This window comes from Chaetodon trifascialis, chromosome 15 (assembly GCF_039877785.1).
Source record: "Chaetodon trifascialis isolate fChaTrf1 chromosome 15, fChaTrf1.hap1, whole genome shotgun sequence".
NCBI lineage: Eukaryota > Metazoa > Chordata > Actinopteri > Chaetodontiformes > Chaetodontidae > Chaetodon > Chaetodon trifascialis.
This window is the reverse complement of record NC_092070.1, coordinates 2,613,873-2,632,167: the sequence shown is the minus strand read 5'-3', so window position 1 is coordinate 2,632,167 and position 18,295 is coordinate 2,613,873. Positions and strand designations below refer to the sequence as shown.

General features: G+C 40.8%; 1 protein-coding gene across 7 annotated transcripts in view; it reads right to left on the bottom strand.

The window, feature by feature from the left end:
• rbfox1 (RNA binding fox-1 homolog 1) overlaps positions 1-18,295 on the bottom strand; it is a 205,712-nt gene that overhangs the window by 42,946 nt on the left and 144,471 nt on the right. For all 7 annotated transcript variants that reach the window (XM_070981949.1, XM_070981955.1, XM_070981951.1 and 4 more), the window contains exons 6-8: positions 13,392-13,452; positions 9,042-9,095; positions 4,610-4,742 (exon numbers count right to left, since the gene is read on the bottom strand). In XM_070981949.1, coding sequence (XP_070838050.1) covers positions 4,610-4,742; positions 9,042-9,095; positions 13,392-13,452 — 248 coding nt within the window. The remainder of the gene's footprint in view (positions 1-4,609; positions 4,743-9,041; positions 9,096-13,391; positions 13,453-18,295) is intronic.

Here is an 18,295-nt window from a genome sequence, read left to right as displayed (position 1 = left end):
CAATCCCAGAGAGGCACCCCATACCATGCATTCAGGAGATACTTGATGATCTTGGTGGAAACGCTTGGTTCACTGTGTTTGACCAAGGCAAAACTTACCATCAAGACAACATCAGTGAGGACACCAAGAAATTTCCAGCTTTCAGGACCCCATGGGAGCTGGATTATGGTGGTTTGGAAGAACTACTGTCATTATGTTTTGTGGAGAAGTGTGGGGCTGGTTTTCCTGTGCTTCCTTTTTAGGCAGAAGCTGGGTATGGTTTTCCAGGTGGCTGGGAACTAGCTCCTACTCAGCTGGAACTCATCTTAATCAGCACAGTATAAAGAATGTGGATTGCTGAAGACTGTGTGGTATTGTCGGCCAGTGACCAGTGTTTCTAGCTTTAGCTATTGTTGATTGTGATTTTCTCCAGTGTCCGTCTCCAGTGTTTAATCACCTGTCTTTTCTGATTTTGGATCAGTGTGTTCACCTACATCGATCTCCAGCCCCAGCGCCTCTGCCACCATGCTGCCCAGCTTCTTGCCTCCACCTGCATCAAGCCTCCAACCTTCTACCACCACCACCTACCGCCACCACAGGGGCAGCTTCAACTGGATCCCACCAAAATAAGAGCATGCATCGAGTGGCCCACCCCTACCTCCCAGAGACAACTACAGTGCTTCCTGGGGTTCACTAACTTTTACAGATGCTTAATTTGGGATTACAGTAAGGTGGCAGCTCTTCTTACGGAACTGACCTCAGTGAACATTCCCTTTCTTTGGATCCCGGAGACAGAGCATCTGTTTCTCTGGTTAAAGGACTCATTCACACAGGCTCCCATGCTCCTTCACTGTGATCCTGACCACCAATTTATTTTGGAGGTGGACACATCAGAGTCTGGGGTAGAAGCTGTTTTTTCCCAACGTAGCCCCATGACAAACAAGATTCACTGTGGTTTCTTTTCTTGATGTTTGCCCTCCACAGAACAGAACTATGATGTGGGGAAACCAAGAGCTGTTGGCGGTGGTTTTGGCACTTTAGGAGTGGCGGCACTGGCTGAAGGGCGCAGTGCATGACTTCATCTGCCTCTCTTCTTACCCTGATGCGCCCATCACTCTGGAACAGTCTAAATCTGGACTCATCAGACCACATGACCTTCTTCCATTGTTCCAGAGTCCAATCTTTATGCTCCCAAATTGAAGCCTTTTTTTTTTTCGATTAGTCTCACTGATTAGTGGTTTTCTGAAGGTTACACAGCTGTTCAGTCCCAATCCCTTGAGTTCCCTTCACATTGTGTGTGTGGAAATGCTCTTACTTTCACTATTAAACATAGCTCTGAGTTCTACTGTTGTTTTTCTACGATTTGATTTCACCAAATGTTTCAGTGATTGCAGATCACAAACAATCAGGATTTTTTCCAATCACAAGTTTATCCTTCAAGTTTTTAATAATGCATTGGACAGTTCTTCACACAATTTTAGTAGTTTCTGCAATCTCCTTAGATGTTTTCTCTGCTTCATGCATGCCAATGATTTGACCCCTCTCAAACAGACTAACATCTTTTCCACGAACACGGTATGTGTCTTTCAACATGGTTGTTTAAGAAATGAGAAGCTACTCATTGCATCAGTTGGGGTTAAATAACTTGTTGCCAGCTGAAAGATAATTCCCATCTACCAATTGATTTGATCTTTGGGATAAATGAGGAGGAAGGTTCCAACTCACATCAGGAATGTGCTCAGAAATGGCAGCAGTAAATGACAGAAGCATATGATATTGCATCCAAAACTATCAGAAGGAGTTTCTTAGAGAAAAGAAACATTATGATGAACAGAGACACATCTCCAGGTGCTTTCTCCAGGTGATAGTGACCTTTTGAGAACTAGCTAAGGACCTGGGAAGTTGCACTCATACTGGGAAGTTCAAATACATATTGTTGTCTCTGAACAGGGAGAAAATAGCCCAGATTATGATGTAAAGCCTGAATGAGGCACAGGGAGAGACAGAGCTCTTCACGATAACATGTTGATGCTGTGCAATGCTTTGTCACCGGTGGAACCAGCCCAGTGCACTATGGCAAGGCAGAGACCCAATAGTTGACAAAGAAAGAGAGACAGTGAGATTAAAAGAAGCGTAAAATCAGATAGAGTTCAGACGAGGAGGAACTTTACTGGGCTCACAGGCTAAGACACCTAATCTCAGGAACAAAATGTAGTACCTCCAGGCACTCCCGAAACAGTAGCCTTAAGTTAGTGCTGAAGCAGAGGAAAGCAGAGAGGTGACCTCAGAGCATGTATGTGGACAATGACACTCACCATTACCATACTCACCATTAGGTGGCAGAGTATCCAGTTTTGGAGTATGGTATTACAGACAATACATGAGAAGTTCAAGTGTTCAGTACAGTCCGAGCCCAAAAGAGAGAGTGTGTTTACCTCGTTGTTGCTGTGCTTGCACATGAAAACTTTGCAGTCTTGCCTTTTAAGCAATAAATGAATGTTTTACTACACTACTGAAGGCGTCGTTGCTTAAGTGGTGTAACAGCCACAATCAGAATGCAATGCAGCTGTGCGCAGTGGAATTTAGGAGTTAGAATGCAGAGGGACTTGCTACATTGAGCTCCTTTCTCCTTTTCTCCCTCTCCATCTGTGCACATTCATGTCTTATTATTGCATGTTACTTATTTGGCTTCTTCCCCAGAGTCATTTCCATGGATCATGGCTGCGTCTGGATTGTGGATCAAGGTTGCACCTACTACTGTGGCCCTAATTGACACCCACTGCAACTGTTTTTATTATTAGTCATATTCCTATTATTATGATATTGTCACTCTTCATTCAGCCTTTTACCTGCTGCCATTGTCTTCTCATCTGCTCACCTGTGCTGTCAGTACTTTTCCACACTCAGCCACGCCTATCTGTCCACTCACCTGATCACACCTGAAGCTCATTGCAATCAGTCTAGGAACATTGACATTACTGTGTGTAATACTCCCTGTTTTGGTGGTACTGCCACTGGGTCCTAAGTTGCCCTGTTACACATATTACTGTTATTATGTACACATACTATCAGATATTAATACATACATATACTATTATGCACATACCACAAACTATTTTATTGTTAACCATACATCATATCTGTCTAGTCTCTGTATTATTTTGAGCACATTTCATGTCTTGTCCTTCCTGTTTTATTTTTGTTATCATTAATTTTGTGTTTCTGTTTTAGGTTCACTTCCTGCATGCCCTTCCCCTGTCTCGTCACACCTGCTCCTGATTGTTCTCCCCACCTGTTTTCCATCTCCCCTGATTAACACTTGTATTTTACCCTGTGTGTCTCACAGTCTCGTCGCCAGTTCGTTGCACTTCATAGTCCTCATTCCAGCATTTATAGTCATAGTCTGTTTTGTGTACAACCTCGCTTTTGCCTTTGCCTCTTGTTTTTTTGGATACCTCTGCTTGTCTGATTGATCACCCGTGTACCGAACCCTGTCTGGAATTAAACCTGCCTTTTGCTCTAGCCAGATCTGTGTTGTGCAGTTGTGTCCACCAGTTCTGTGTTCAGGGGAGTTCTTGACACCATATCTCTATTATTATTGTAGCTGTTGTTATTATTATTGTCCTTACTTTACATCTCTCTCTCTCTTCATCTGAGGCAGATGGTTGCACACCCAGTGCTTAGTTCTGCTCAAGGGTTCTGCCTGCTAAAAGTATAAAATATTTCCTTACTACTGTCGTCAAATGCTTGCTAATGAGACTGTTGGATATATGTACATGAAAGAATATGGTCTAGGCCTGCTCTATATGGAAAGAGTCATGAAACAACTTTTGTTGTGTTTTGGCACTATATATAAAATTAACTAAATAAACTTAATTAACTAAAATATTTGATATTTTAATAATATTAAAATACAATCTTTATTACTGCTACTATTCATATACAACACTAGTGGTTGAAATCTCAAAAAATCACATTTTCTTTTGCAATCTCTTTAGAAATTATGTAATAATGTGCATTTCATTTGGATTGAAACAACAAGTTTGACTAAGAAATGGAAAAAATTTCAACCCTTGGATAGACTCCCAGCCAGCCTGCTTGGTGTCCATTTGCTTGCAGTCATAAAGAGCAAAATAAATTAAAAGAACTAACAGTAATGGCAAATCAGATCTGACTGCCCATAATACACAGTGCACTCTGCTTGGCTCATCTGCAGATCATTTGGCCATGGACAGTCAGCCAGAGCTGCTGCTGGGTCTGGGAGGATGTTTTTTTTCTCTCTCTCTCTTTTTTTTCAGCAACTGGGTAAATTCCAATTAAAATTTAAGTGGAGGACCTCCCATTCCACCATGATCACAGCCTCTCTTGATGACACCACAGTACGAGGCCAAATTGACAGTCATTTCCCATGAGACCGTGTAAAGGCTCATGTCTTGGAGCATGCCTGTTGGTTGATTCAGCATGCTGTGGAAGTGGGGGAGTGTGTTATTGCTGTGAGGTGAGGCTGGCATGCGCCGCTCTGCTGACTGAGCACAGAGATGCAGGACTTGCCATTGGATAAGGGAAAGAGAAAAGGAGTGAAGAAAGAGGGAGAAATGGCAACAGGACAAGAGAAAGAAAGGATGCTCACCCTCCGTAAGCTGGAATGTGGGGAGGTGGAGCAGCCGCCCTGAATGTGTTGTACACGGTTCTTCCTCGACCTCGAAGGTGAGCTCCTCTGTACGCTGCTGCTGCACTGGCTGCTGGATAGGGAAACCCTGGTACTGGAGATAGACAACAGAAAATGATGCCCACCATCTCTGACATATAGCACAAAAAGCTGTACACTTTACACTTCAATTAACATGAGCATTTGAATCCTGGATAGATTGTATAAAGTATTCCCCCATATACCATTGTGGAAAAAAGGTAAGGAGAAAGAGAGAATAAAGAGAGAGAGAGTGGCAGTGGAGTGGAGCCATTGCAGTGGTATTCTTATTAACTTATCATTAATCTTAATGGAGGACGACTGACACAAAGCTTAATTTGAGAGCTGGGGTGAGTGAAGGTTGAGAAGGAGATCAAGGTGCCATTTCCAAACCTAATTATACATCTCTTCAAAAAGGAGATCTAATAAAATGCTAATAGAAACAGTGAATCATTCATTGACCTGATGAAAAATGGAAGGTTTAAGCCAAAGGATAAGAGTTTCTCAAAGAGAGACAAGGAGAGGAGTGAAGCTGGTAATTGTTCCTATTCGTCTTTTGTCACCTTGATTTTAGCACTAAGTGGCCTGGCTACCCTTAAAGTCACACTGATGACTCTGCCCAACGCTACCCCACTCTGCTTAAGCGGAAAGGACTGCTTGGCATATACAGATAGACAGCAACTTAGGACTCACTAAATAGGCAAAGAGTGTCACAGTATATTGAGTCTTTTACCTGCTGCCATCTTCCTTCATCTGTTCACATGCTCAGTCAGTACTTTTACACTTTTGCTCCCCTGCCAGCCACGCCCACCTGCCGACTCACGTGATCACACACCTGAGATTAATTCCCAATCAGACTAGCATTTAAACTGCTCTCCTACTCTCACTCAGGTCCAGATGTGCCCCCAGCACCACTGTACTGCAGCAATCCCCTGAGCCAGAGCTGCAGCCATCTCCAGTTCCTGTCCTGCAGCAATTTTCTGAGCCAGAGCAGCAGCCATTTCCTGATGCAGCTGGCCAATTGTTGGCCTCTAGCACGGCCTTCAAAGGGGTTTTGCCATTGCCGCCGGTCTCCAAAAATGTTTTGCCTTCGCTGACAGTCTCCACAGTGACTCTGCCTTCACCTCCGGAAGGGTCCCTCCACAGGGGTTCTGCCTTTGGAGCGGACCTCCTGTCTGGCTTCCACAGGGTGTTCTGCCTTTGCCACTGGTCTCCGGAGGGGTTTCACCTTCGTTAACCTTCTACCCATCCTCCTGAGAGGTTCAGCTTTCACCATACTCCTGCCTGTCCTCCTTAGAGGCTCCATCTTTTCCTCGGTCTCTGGAGGGGTTTTGCCTTCGTCGCTGACCTCCCAGCCAATCTCAAGAGGTTCCTCCTTCATTGGCCACCTGCTAGACCTCAAGAGGGACTTCACCTTCACCTACAGCCACCTGCCAGACCACCTGCCAGATCTCCAGAGTGGTTGTGCATTCGCTGCTGGCATCTGGTTAGATCTCCTGTGTCATTTCCCCTACCAGCCCAATCCCAGTCACAGTATATTGAGTCTCTCACCTGCTGCCATTTTCCTTCATCTGTTCACATGCTTAGTCAGTACTTTCACTCTAACTCCCTCTGCCAACCACACCCACCAATCACTCACCTGATCACACACCTGACATTCATTCCCAATCAGTCTGGCATTTAGGCTGCTCTCCCACTTTCACTCAGGGACAGATTGTTTCCATGCAAGACTCTCCAGCAATTAATTTTGGACTGATCTCTCGTTGCTGAATCTGCCTGCCTTTGACCAAGTCTGTTCTCCTGTTCCCCGATAAATATCTCAGCCTTTTGTCTCTAACCACAATTTTTGCCCTGCACTTCCTGGATCTTTGCCTGCCTGTGACTATTTGATGTTTTGGTCACCAAAGATTTCAAGAGTACCTGTAATCCATTGAGAGACTATTGTAGCAACTTTAATACAATAGTATTATTAGTATTAATATTATTGAAGTTGCTACAAGCTATACCCTTGTTGTCGTGCAGTGATTGGAATCCACTCGTTACAAAGAGTGGCTGTCCATATTTACTATGATTGCACCAATATATAGTGGTGGAAAAAAAGACATAAATCACGTGTCTGGGTTAGTGCCAGACCAGAGGAGCAGCTCATGACTTAAGTCTGTTTGTACAAATCTCAAGTCAAGTCTCAAGTCCAATAGGTTAAGTCAAAGTCAATTCACACGCCTTCATAGGCAAAGCAATTTTCTTTCTAACCTGGGTTTTCACAACAAAACAAATGTATTGGCTTGGCCACACATGCATTTTAATTACTTCCATTTTTTATCAGTTATTTTTGTTACTTCCAGTGCTTTCTCAAGAAAAGGAAGACTACTAACTCCTACTAACAGGAACATTTAAGTTTGTTTCTTCTGAGACCATTAACTTTGACCAGAATATTGTGAAGTAGAAAATGATACCAATAATAGTATTGGTCATGGACTATGCTTCCAATATTTGGCAAATTCCTGTAGTTGGTGCAAACAATCTTCTCTTACACCAGTGAACATTCAGGGAAACAGAAATTGAAGTGGTGGAATCCTACTAGTACTTAGGTGTTCACATGAATAATAAACTAGACTGGACTGACACTACAAATGCAGACTGTATGTACTGAAGAGACCCAGGTCTTTTGAAGTGCAGGGGGCACTCCCCAGGACCTTTTTTGACTCTGTGGTGACACCAGTCATCTTGTATAGAGTGGTCTGCTCAGGGCAACAGCATCTCAACTGCTGACAGAAAGAGACTCAACAGACTGGATAAGAAGGCCAGTTCTGTCCTGGGATGCCCCCTTGATCCAGTGGAGGTGGTGGGAGAAAGGAGGATAGTGGCTAAGCTATCATTCCTGATGGAGAACTGCTTTACAAAGTGTGAAGAAGAGATACTGCAGGTCCTTCATTCCTGCAGCTGTCAGACTTTACAATCCACACTGCTCACTCGACCAAATACACTGAAAACTAATACAAATTTGAGTGAAAAAATCAATGTATACTAAACTGTGCAATATCAATATTCCCTATATACTATAATATAGACTCAATCATTGACTTGCTTAGTTATAATATTGTTTATTTAAGTATCATAGTGTCATATCTTGCTTCTTATTATTACACTATCCCCTTTGCACTGCACTGCACTGCAAATTTTCCTGCTGTGAGATTAATAAGAATGATCTTATATTTTCTCTATCTTTTGTTATCTTATCTTAGAAGTATAAAAATAATTTCTAAGAGACTGGACTTTGGTAAAAAAAAATTATCAGTTGGCAGTCTCTGTATCAAGACCAATTGCTTTTGGCCACCTCTGCATTTCTAAATCCAAAGAAGGAGAGGATTTTCAGGAGTAGGGTTTATAGAAGTCAGTAAACAAAATCTGACTCTCTTTTCTTTTCTTTTCTTTTCTTTTTTTTTTGTAATTTGAAAGAGTTTTGACAGTTGGCAATAATTTGGTTATTCGTCAACACTGCCTTGTCAATTTTAAACTGCTTACTGTCAAAACATCTGAACCAATTAACCACATAAACAGATCCTGGACTCTATCCTGTATGGCTGTAATCATAACCGATTAACAGGATATAATAGCACAAATTAATACTACAGAAGATGCCTGAGAAGCCATGTGAAGTTATAAGCAAAGCACACCACATGCCCCCATGGCATTTTGGGTGCTTGAAGGGTGAAACAATGGTAAATCAGTACAAAGCCATTTTATAATTAAAAGAATGTGGGGGTGAATTAGGCAAACAACTGTCTGGAGAAATTGAAAATATTGATTTTAATTTACCAAATATATTCCATACCTTTAAATGTCCTTGCAGAAATAGACAATTAGATTTCCTTCTATCTTGTCCTTTGCTTTCCTTCACTTCTCCTCTCTGTGCCACTCTCGTCACTATCTGTCTCTTTTCCTCTTATCACAAAATCCAGGTATTTTTCACCTTAATGGCCATGGTTAATGACTGGGTTGGGGGGGGGGGGGGGGGGGGGGGGCTGTGGTTACGAGTTTGAGGTGGGGAAAGCTGGGATGACTATGATGATCGAAGATGGCTTATGTGTCACAATGGGAGTTGTAGAATGTGTGTTTGTTTTGCAATAGAGATAACAGTCTATTCTTGTATTTGTGTGACTCAGCATAGTTCTCAGGGTATAAACAGAGTTTGCCTCATTGCATGTTGCTTGGAAGGAACAGGGAAAGGGATAGGTGAGGAAGGTTAAAATGAAGGGGGGGTGGGGTTGGGTGAGGAGAAAATGAAGATGTCGAAGAAACTGAAGAACAATGAGGAGGAGGGAGATAACGACAAAGGAGATGGTGACAGATGGAGAAGGGCATGTCCTCCTACCTGCATAGAATTCTGGGCTGTAGACAGCGCTGACCACTGGATTTAGCTTCCAGCCTGAAACAAGACAGATGAAGAGAAAGAGACAGAACAGGCAACAGTGTTTTATTGTGTTTGGTTTATATGCCCTGTATATAAGCTCAAAGACTTACCTGGAGTAAATTTTCAAGACAAACAACAACCTTTTCCCTGGCAGCACAAAATGTTCAATATGAACATTTTGTGCTGCCAGGGGAAAGGTAAGGTAAGTAGAACATATCTTTTGATACAGCAGTGGTCTGCGCATTTTGTTTTAAGCACTGTTTTACCAACAGTCACACAGCATCGACTTTTAGTCTCGTTGAAACATAATCAAATGTCATGGGAATCGATCCAATAGCTGTTGATATACTTCACTTAAAACCATAAATGTGAATTTTGTAGTAGCCATAGAGGAAGCACACCACCAATATAAAACCTTCAATCTGGGCACCATACATTTCCCACCTTAATATATTAGTCAATGCAAATTAGCTGCATGAATGGAATATGTAGAGGACAGTGCTGTCATTGGTCATCACAGGTAACTCCTCAGTCAACGTCAAGCCAGTTATGACAGTGACAAAACTGACAACCTGGCAGGACCACTTGCATATAGTTTATAAACAAAAATAACAGGCTTAGGAGTTTTTGTCTTGATGACTCAGCAAAAATGTTGGCGTGTGGTTTTTGTAGCCAAAGTGGCTCAGGTTTTTTTTTTTTGTTTTTTTTTTAATGAGGGCAATGGTCATCAATAAACACAACACCAGGTTTAAATAACCTGAAAAATCTGAGATGTAGGCTGTGATGATGTGATGCAAACACTAAAGCAAAATGCAAACAAAGGTTGCTTTTTTATACCAAGTACAAATTGTTTTTAATGTTGACTGGCATTTACAGTCAAGCCCAAAATTATTCATACCCCTGAAAAATTTTGACTTAAAGTTACTTTTATTCAACCAGCAAGTTTTTTCTTGATTGGAAACAACACGGGCGTCTCCCAGAAGATAATAAGATGATGTACAAGAGGCATCATTGTGGAAAAAATAGTTCTCAGCTTTTATTTGCATATGAACAAAAAGTGGCATGTCCAAAATTATTCATACCCTTCTCAATAATCAATAGAAAAACATTTATTAGCTATTACATCAAACGCTTCCTGTAATTGCTGACCCGCTTTCTGCATGTCTCCACTGGTATATTTGCCCATTCATCTTTAGCGATGAGCTACAACTCTTTGAGGTTGGAGGGTCTCCTTGCCATCACCCTGATCTTTAGCTCCCTCCACAGATTCTTAATTGGATTCAAGTCAGGACTACAAAATGTTAATTTTGTCCGCTAACCATTTCTTCACCACTTTAGCTGTGTGTTTTGGGTTGCTGTTGGCTGAAATGTCCACTGGTGACCAAGGCCAAGTTTCTCTGCAGACTGCCTGATGTTGTTGGTGAGAATTGATGTATTGCTCTTTTTTCATGGTCCCATTTACTGTTATTAGGTTCCCTGGTCCATTGGATGAAAAACACCCCCAAAGTGTTAGGTTCCCACCACCATGTTTGACAGTGGGGATGGTGTTCTTAGGGTTGAAGGCTTCTTCTTTATTACGCCAAATGAAGGCTACATCATTGTGACCAAACAATTTAATTTTTGTTTCATCTGACCATAAAACAGAAGACCAGAAGTCTTCTTCTTTGTCCAGATGACAAGTGGGCTTTTGTGTGCCTTATCTTGAGAAGTGGCATCCTCCTTGGTCTGCGTCCGTGGAAGCCAGCAGTGTGCAATGTCCGTTGGACTGTCTGTCTTGAAATGTTGCCACCAACAGAGCCCAGATTCACCAGGATGGCCTTGGTGATGATCCTTGGATTCTGGCCAGCACAGGTGTCACTTTTGGCTTCCAACCACATCCTCTGAGATTTTCCACAGTGCGGAATGCCTTGTATTTTTTAATAATACTTTGCACTGTAGCCACTGGAACCTGAAAACATTTAGATATGGCCTTATAGCCCTTTCCTGACTTGTGAGCAGCCACAATGCGCAGCTGAAGGTCCTCAGTGAGCTCCTTTTTTCTTAGCCATGACTGCCCACAAACCAACTGGAGAGAGCTGCTGTTTTTCTCCTGCTAAGTTGATTAAAACAGCTGTTCCCAATGAATCAGGGTAATTAGGATGCTTTAGAACAGCTTGGACTATTTGGACTGGTATGGAACTTTGGATTTTTCCATAGACTGTGACAGTTTGCAAAGGGTTTGAATAATTTTGGACATGCAAATTTTTTTCAAACATAAATAAAAGCTGAGAAATATTTTTTTCCACAATGATGCCTCTTGTACATTGTCTTATTATCTTCTGGGAGACACCTGTATCATTTTCAGTCAAGAAAAAACAGCTAACAAATCCCATTTAAAACAAAATCCATCATATGAATTCCAGAGCATCCTGTCTTTAAGGTATCTGACATCCTCTCTTTTGGTCTGACACACAGGTTTCTCAAAATTAAGTGTAACAGGTTCATGTGTTCATTCATCACATGTGCAACAATTGCTCTTAAATCCGACTTTATATAAACTGCCTCTTGGCTATTCACACAGACTTAGCTTTTTTAATTTTCTTTTCTTAATTCTTCGCGTTGTAGCTTCAATTGTGCTCATCACACATCTTTTATTTATGGTGACAGTACAGCATTTTTAAAGTCTTCAATTGTTTTAATGTGTCTTTACTGTTTATTTTTCATGTTTTACGTTTGTGTTTCATGGTGCCTTGCTGTAGGAAGAATTGTAGGACAGTAGGAGATGTGACGTGAACTGATGTAAATTGTGATTCAAAGGGTTTGAATCAGGCTACAGTAAATTCAGATTCAGGTTTTCAAATATCCTTTCAGACACCTCTGTGTGATGTCACAGATGTAACATCCATGGTTTACTGTGGTCTATGTTTGACTGGGTGTCAAATAGGCCTGATACCAGCAGTTGGAAGCTGTTTTTGTCCATAATGCATCCAAACACTTCTTCTTCCTGCTTCTTCATCACCTTTGAAATTTCCAGGTTTTATTTCCGAGGGAGATGCAAAATGATAATGTCAGTAATTAATAATGTCAGTCATAATTAATAGTATTTAATAGATGCACCTTTGGTGCAATTACAGCCTTACAGCCTTGGTAGTGGATAGGTCTTTGTCAGCTTTGCACATCTGGACATAAAACTGCTTAGGTCTATCAGGTTGCATCATAACTGAACAGCTTTTTTCACATTCAGCCACAAATTCTCAATAGCTCTGGAGTCTCACTCTGCCACTCCAGAACATTAACAGTGTTGTTAAGATATTCACATCTAACTTTGGCTTAATGCTTGGCATAATTGTCTGGTGGAAAACTAATATTCTCGCTACTCGCAGGTGTCTCGCAAAATGCGTCAGGATTTAATTGTATTTAGCTGTGTTTGACTAGCACTTAAAACAGAGTTTGGTCTGATGAAATAACGCAATGTTGCTGTCATCAGACTATTGAATCTTCCTCCAGCTGACTTCAGAGCCTCCCTTGTACCCTCTTTAAACTGTACAGTAGCTGTGATGTTATGACAGGCTTTTAAAAGAGTGGCTTTTTTGCAATCTGACCCTCCGAAGCTTTGAACTCCTTCAGAATTGTCACAGGCTTCTTGATGTTTTCCCTCAATAGACTCTTCAAGATTCAAGATTCAAGATTCAAGAAGCTTTATTTATCCCGAGGGAAATTGCTGTGCAGCAGTTGCGATACAAAGTGTAGAAGTAGTACGAGTAAGAGGATAGATAAAACACACAACTAAATGCAACAAAGTGCATTTAGTTGCCCGATCGCTCAGTTTTTGACGATGGCCTGTTCTTGGCAGATTTACAGCTGTGTCATACTCTTTACATTTCTTAATGATTAAATTAATTGATTTAGGAAATGTTCAGTCACTTGGAAATGTTCTTGTATCCATCACTCTTCAATCACTTTCTTGGGGCACAAAAGTGACTGCAACTTTGAAACTGAAAATTGGACCTTCCAGATACAGGTTGATTACACACAAATGATATCCCTTTAACTACTTATTTGACTTCTAAAATCCATTGGCTGCAACAGTGATCATTGCTGTGTGTGGGGTGGAAACTTTATATACTATATTTTTTTAGTTTGAATTTGTAATTAATTTAGATCACTTTGTTGAGATCTGTTTTCACCTAAATGTTAGGTTGGCCAGTGTCAAAAAAAAAATTAAAATAAAAATCTAAATTTAAAGCGGTTGGAAAAAATGATGGAAAGACGATGAAAGATTACATTTTTGAGTTATTTTTTTATGCAATGTTAACATGTGTGTGGCCTTACCATTTGCATATGGGTTGACAGTCTTCTTATTAGTCATTACTCGGGCTGTTGCATTGTTGACCTACAGCAGATAAAGAGAGGTCCATGAGTTACGAGACTTACATGTTGGTAGTAAATGCTATACTTACTTAAATCTGCATGCATACTTTCCTGATGTAATAAACAAAGAAAGCATCACACTGCATCATGGCAAACACCCAAGTAGTTTGTGTTTTTTCAAAATTGCATTCAGAAACACTTAAAGACACATCCAAAACAAATTAGTTTTCTTTGTCATTTTCATATTTTCTATCTTATGACATTATCAAGCATGCTCTCCCCAATTATAGTGACATTTCAGCAACATACAGACAAAAGTAAAGAAACAAGAGGTGCACTTGGCAAAATTATGTTTTTAAATGTATAGGTGCATGCGGTGGGGAGAAGGAGGAGGAGAAAAAGCACAAACAAAACGTCATTGGGTAAAAGGGAGAAGAGAATATGTTGGGAGCATTATGCAACATCAAGTCAACCTTAATTCGGGAGAAGAACTTTTGACACGAAAGCAACACAAAGCATCCACACTCAGACAACAGCCTCTCTAATTCATTGCAAGAATAATCATTAAGATCAAAAACAACCAAAGAAAATAGATGTACTCAAATTAACCAACCAAGTCAGTCAATCAACCAATCAAATCATTCCAAATTCAAACAACAGCAACAGGGTAAATTAAAATAGAGTGCATTGTCTTATAAAATAAAATAAATTAATGAATGGGTTTTCAACAATCTCAGATAGATGTGCAAACAAATTCATATCTCAGTCAGTATCGCTCGCACACGCAGCTTCAGGAGAACACTTAGTGAATGGACACGCACGCCGACACGCAAGAAAATATGTATGTCAATATACAGCATCAACTTCACCACAATTCAAAAGAAATGTCACGTGAGTTTTAGCGTTGCAAACGTTCCAAAGAGAGAGGAAGAGAGAGAGGAAATGCTGGCAGAATGGCTTGCTTGCCCACACTTACCATTCCAAAACCTTTTGGCCCCGCCCACTTGTTTGTGTACTGTTACCGATGAAACTGTGTTGGATGGGGCCCTAAACAAGCTACCATTGGAAGGATGGTGGGGGAGGAGGGGGTGAGAAAGGAATAAGCAGCATCTTACTCAGGTGGCCAAGAAAACTTTGCAATCATTCCACTGCACAAACTCTCTCTTTCAGCTCTCTCTATACAAGCAGTTAGCTGGTTTCTTAAAGCATAACTCTGACCATTTTGTCCAAACAAGTTGTCTTCATCTACCATAATAACTGATTTGGACCAAAAGATCTAATTTATTTCATTAGATCAGAGATGATGATATTTTGGCTTAACTCTAAAGTTCTAAAGAATCAGTAAACACTTTGAAGGCATCCAGACCATGTTTTATCAACATGTAATTTCACTGATCTGTAATGACACACAAAAATAATGTAAACTAAAATCTTTTTTTTTTTAAGGGTTTTTTTTTTTAAGTTTTGATGTTACCTGGGCCATTGCTTTAGCACTTCTTTGTCAAAGCAGTGTGGCAGTGATGCAGTACTTCATTACATCGGCTTTGAGTTTTCAGCTTTAAGCTGACCAAAGAAGTCAAGACTTTAAAACGCAGCTGAGACATGTTAGATTAGATAGATCAAACTCCATTGACCCAGAAGAAAACTTTAAATATTGCAAATGTAAGGGCATATGGTTTGTGGTTATGTATCTGAGATTCCTTATATGGCAGTTGAGGCAGCAACAGTAATCCAGAAAGAACATTTCAAGGTGTCTCTCTGTAACATTTCCAAAGAGATCATCTTGCAATGGGGCTTTAAGGGAATACCTTGGGCTGACAGTTCGGCTAAGACCCCATTTTCCTCTTATATGAACATTTGATCTGTGTCTCAATAATTACATCTGACTGAATTTCAGTATGCACATTAGGTAGGCACAACTGGCAGAGCTGTCAACAAACATGGTGACTTGCAGGTCAAAGTGCATTCAAACCGACTTCAACTCTGCAGGAAAAAAATGCAGCCTCAGCATTCATTTGAATAAGGCCAGTCTGACAACACAGCAGGGATGCCAATACAAATGGCTCCAGCAAAAAACTGCAGGGTTGTCAGGCAAAAATTTTTTTGCAGGATTGTAATGTCACATTACTCTGCAAGATGCTGCTGTGGTAAATCGAGTTTACGTATATTACAAGTTTAGTATAAGTGTGCATTCCTTGTAGATTACTCTGTCACAAGAACACCTATTTGTATTGTCCAGCATGCCATTGTAGTGTTGACAGATTAAACGCAGCAAATGCCATTGTCATAAGTTTCCGGTGCTCAAAAATCCTGTCTCTGAACTGAACTTCCAAACAGTTGTGCAGTGTAGTGTTTTGGAGGTCTGATAAACCCTGGAACTCATACATCTGTTACTCAAACTGGCCTCCCTGGATCATATTTCATTTCATACCTCACTGGTAGCCAATGCAACATGCCCCCACCATCACAGATCCTTGCTCAACATGGGATTGTTTTTGATGTGAAAGCTCACTAAGTGATGCTGCTGGAAAGGGTCTAGTTGTTCCTTTGCAACAGAGTAGATCATCTGTACCTATTTGACAGACAGCTTGAGAGAGCAGGACAAGGCAGAGATGCAATCTGGTCATTCAACATGTAGTCTGTTCAATCTGATCTGATGTGTTCTGTGTATCTATACAGATTGCTTTAATCCAGACACAGATCACATATCAATACCAGGTGAAAACAGGTCGTTAAGGTTAGATCAAGATCAGAGTTAAGACTAGCATTGTAAGTAGGGAAACAAGTGTTGGTTACTGTCGCAGAAGATAAAGACCAGGGAACTGGTAGATGATCTTTTTGATAAAGCAGGTATGTCAAAAAGGTGAATGAACAATCAGGAAAGGAAACAAGGACAAGAGGAGCATACAATAGATCCCACTGATGAGTTGTAGAATTTCCCAAGGACAACTACTATTACTACAACTACTAGACAGGGAATCGCCACTGCCTTTGTGAGAATATAACGGGGGTATGGGGTGGTTGGGAGGTCTTCATATACACAGCCATGAAAGAGTAACATTGGTGATGCCATACATGGGAAGGAAAAGGAGGCTTGAGATGAAAAGTAAAAGTACTAGACCTTGGACTAAACCAAAGAATACTGCACTACAGTGATTCACAATGTCTGGGCCATGGTGGGCTATGAAGGTACTACTGGTGGGCTGCAAGAGGTCATTTACAGCAAATAAATAACTTTTTCAATTTTGTAATCAGGATTGATATAACCACAAAATACGATTCAATATTTACATTTTTTTTAAAAAAAAGTCATCAGAACTAATAAAACACAGCCATGGGATTTAAATTATGTTATTCTATGAGGCCCTGAAAACCTGCAAGTTGTGCCGCCATCTAGGAACTAAACATGGACAATATTCATCCAAGCCTCGAGAATTTTTTAAAAGCAAGCTGAGGGAGAATATCTGAGCCACAGAAGCAACTGAATCCACATGGCATTGAGAGCAAAGCTGATCATAAAAACTGGGAAGCCACACACCATTGGTGGGGTTTGATTTTAGGCAGAGATGGTTGGGGTGATTGATGAGGAAGCAGCTAGACACTTTAGTGTCACTTCTTTGTCTGATAATACAGTAAAGTGCTGTATTGATGATATGGCTGAAGATGTGTTGAGGCACCCAGAATATGTGGAGGCTGTTTCTATGCTCTCCAGATTGTTGAGTCGACAGACTTTACAAGCATGTCAAATTTGCTTGCTTTGGTCAGATTTACTCTTATCTAACATTCTCAGCTCCCTGTGTTGACAAGCTAATGGATGATTGTGCCATGGTCAGACTTGTTGCAGTCTCTGTAGTTACTGTATTTCTCCACAGCTATCTGGTGACCTCTGATGCTTCATGTTTAGAAAAAGTCCTGCTCATGTGTTTCAAATCCCTCTGTCCACAAACTTCTCTTCCCTGCTTCTCTCACCAAAATGCAGACACATTTGACAAAATACAGAATCCTTGCTCTAAAAATGCATACTAATCATACCAATGTGACAAGAACCACCTGGCCTCATGTCCTAAAACTGAGACAGGGTTAAGTTTGAGTTTTGGCTGTGTTGGCGGTTCATCCATTGCAGACAGGTCCACTGGAGTCAATGAGGCAGCACTGGCAGTAGGGGAACAGATGGGGAATGGACATACATCCTTGAGATTTTGACTTGACTTTCACCAGTGAAAGTCATAGCCCCTTCTATCCTGCCAACAAAACCCAGGTCCTGTGTGGAGCCCGCACTTGTGTTAGCTTGATTTTCGCTAACATGCAGAGATGGTGGTGAAGACACAGACACCTGTCATGCCGAGGCGCAGGAAATTAAGGACGCTAGTGACACTAACATTAGACACTAACAAGATTAGAAATGTTTGCCTGTTGTGCCGTAACAATGAATTAATTTAGCTGTAACCTACAAAATGATAGATTTTTCAAACAATTTTTCATGACTATCATCATCTGCTGTAGAAAAACTTGTGCACAGACTTATAGGTCTGGACTGGGCCAGTGTACCCTAAGAAAAGTTATCTTTTCCTTTTTAGAAACTATTTTTAACAAATCTTTATTCTCTATAGTATATTTAAATGTTGCTTTTATAACTAAAAATGAATATTAAGAAAATAATGTCCTTTTGGATGGGCCAGTTCTACAAGAGTGTGGGCAACAACAAGCATGGTGAAGGCACCAAAAATGCTTGGTTAGATTAAGATCAAAGACTGGGTTTAAATAAGTATGTTTATGTGTGTGATATACATTAAATAAGTATGTCTATGTATGTGATATATATATATATATGTGGCGGCATGGTGGCGCAAGCAGGTAGTGCGTGT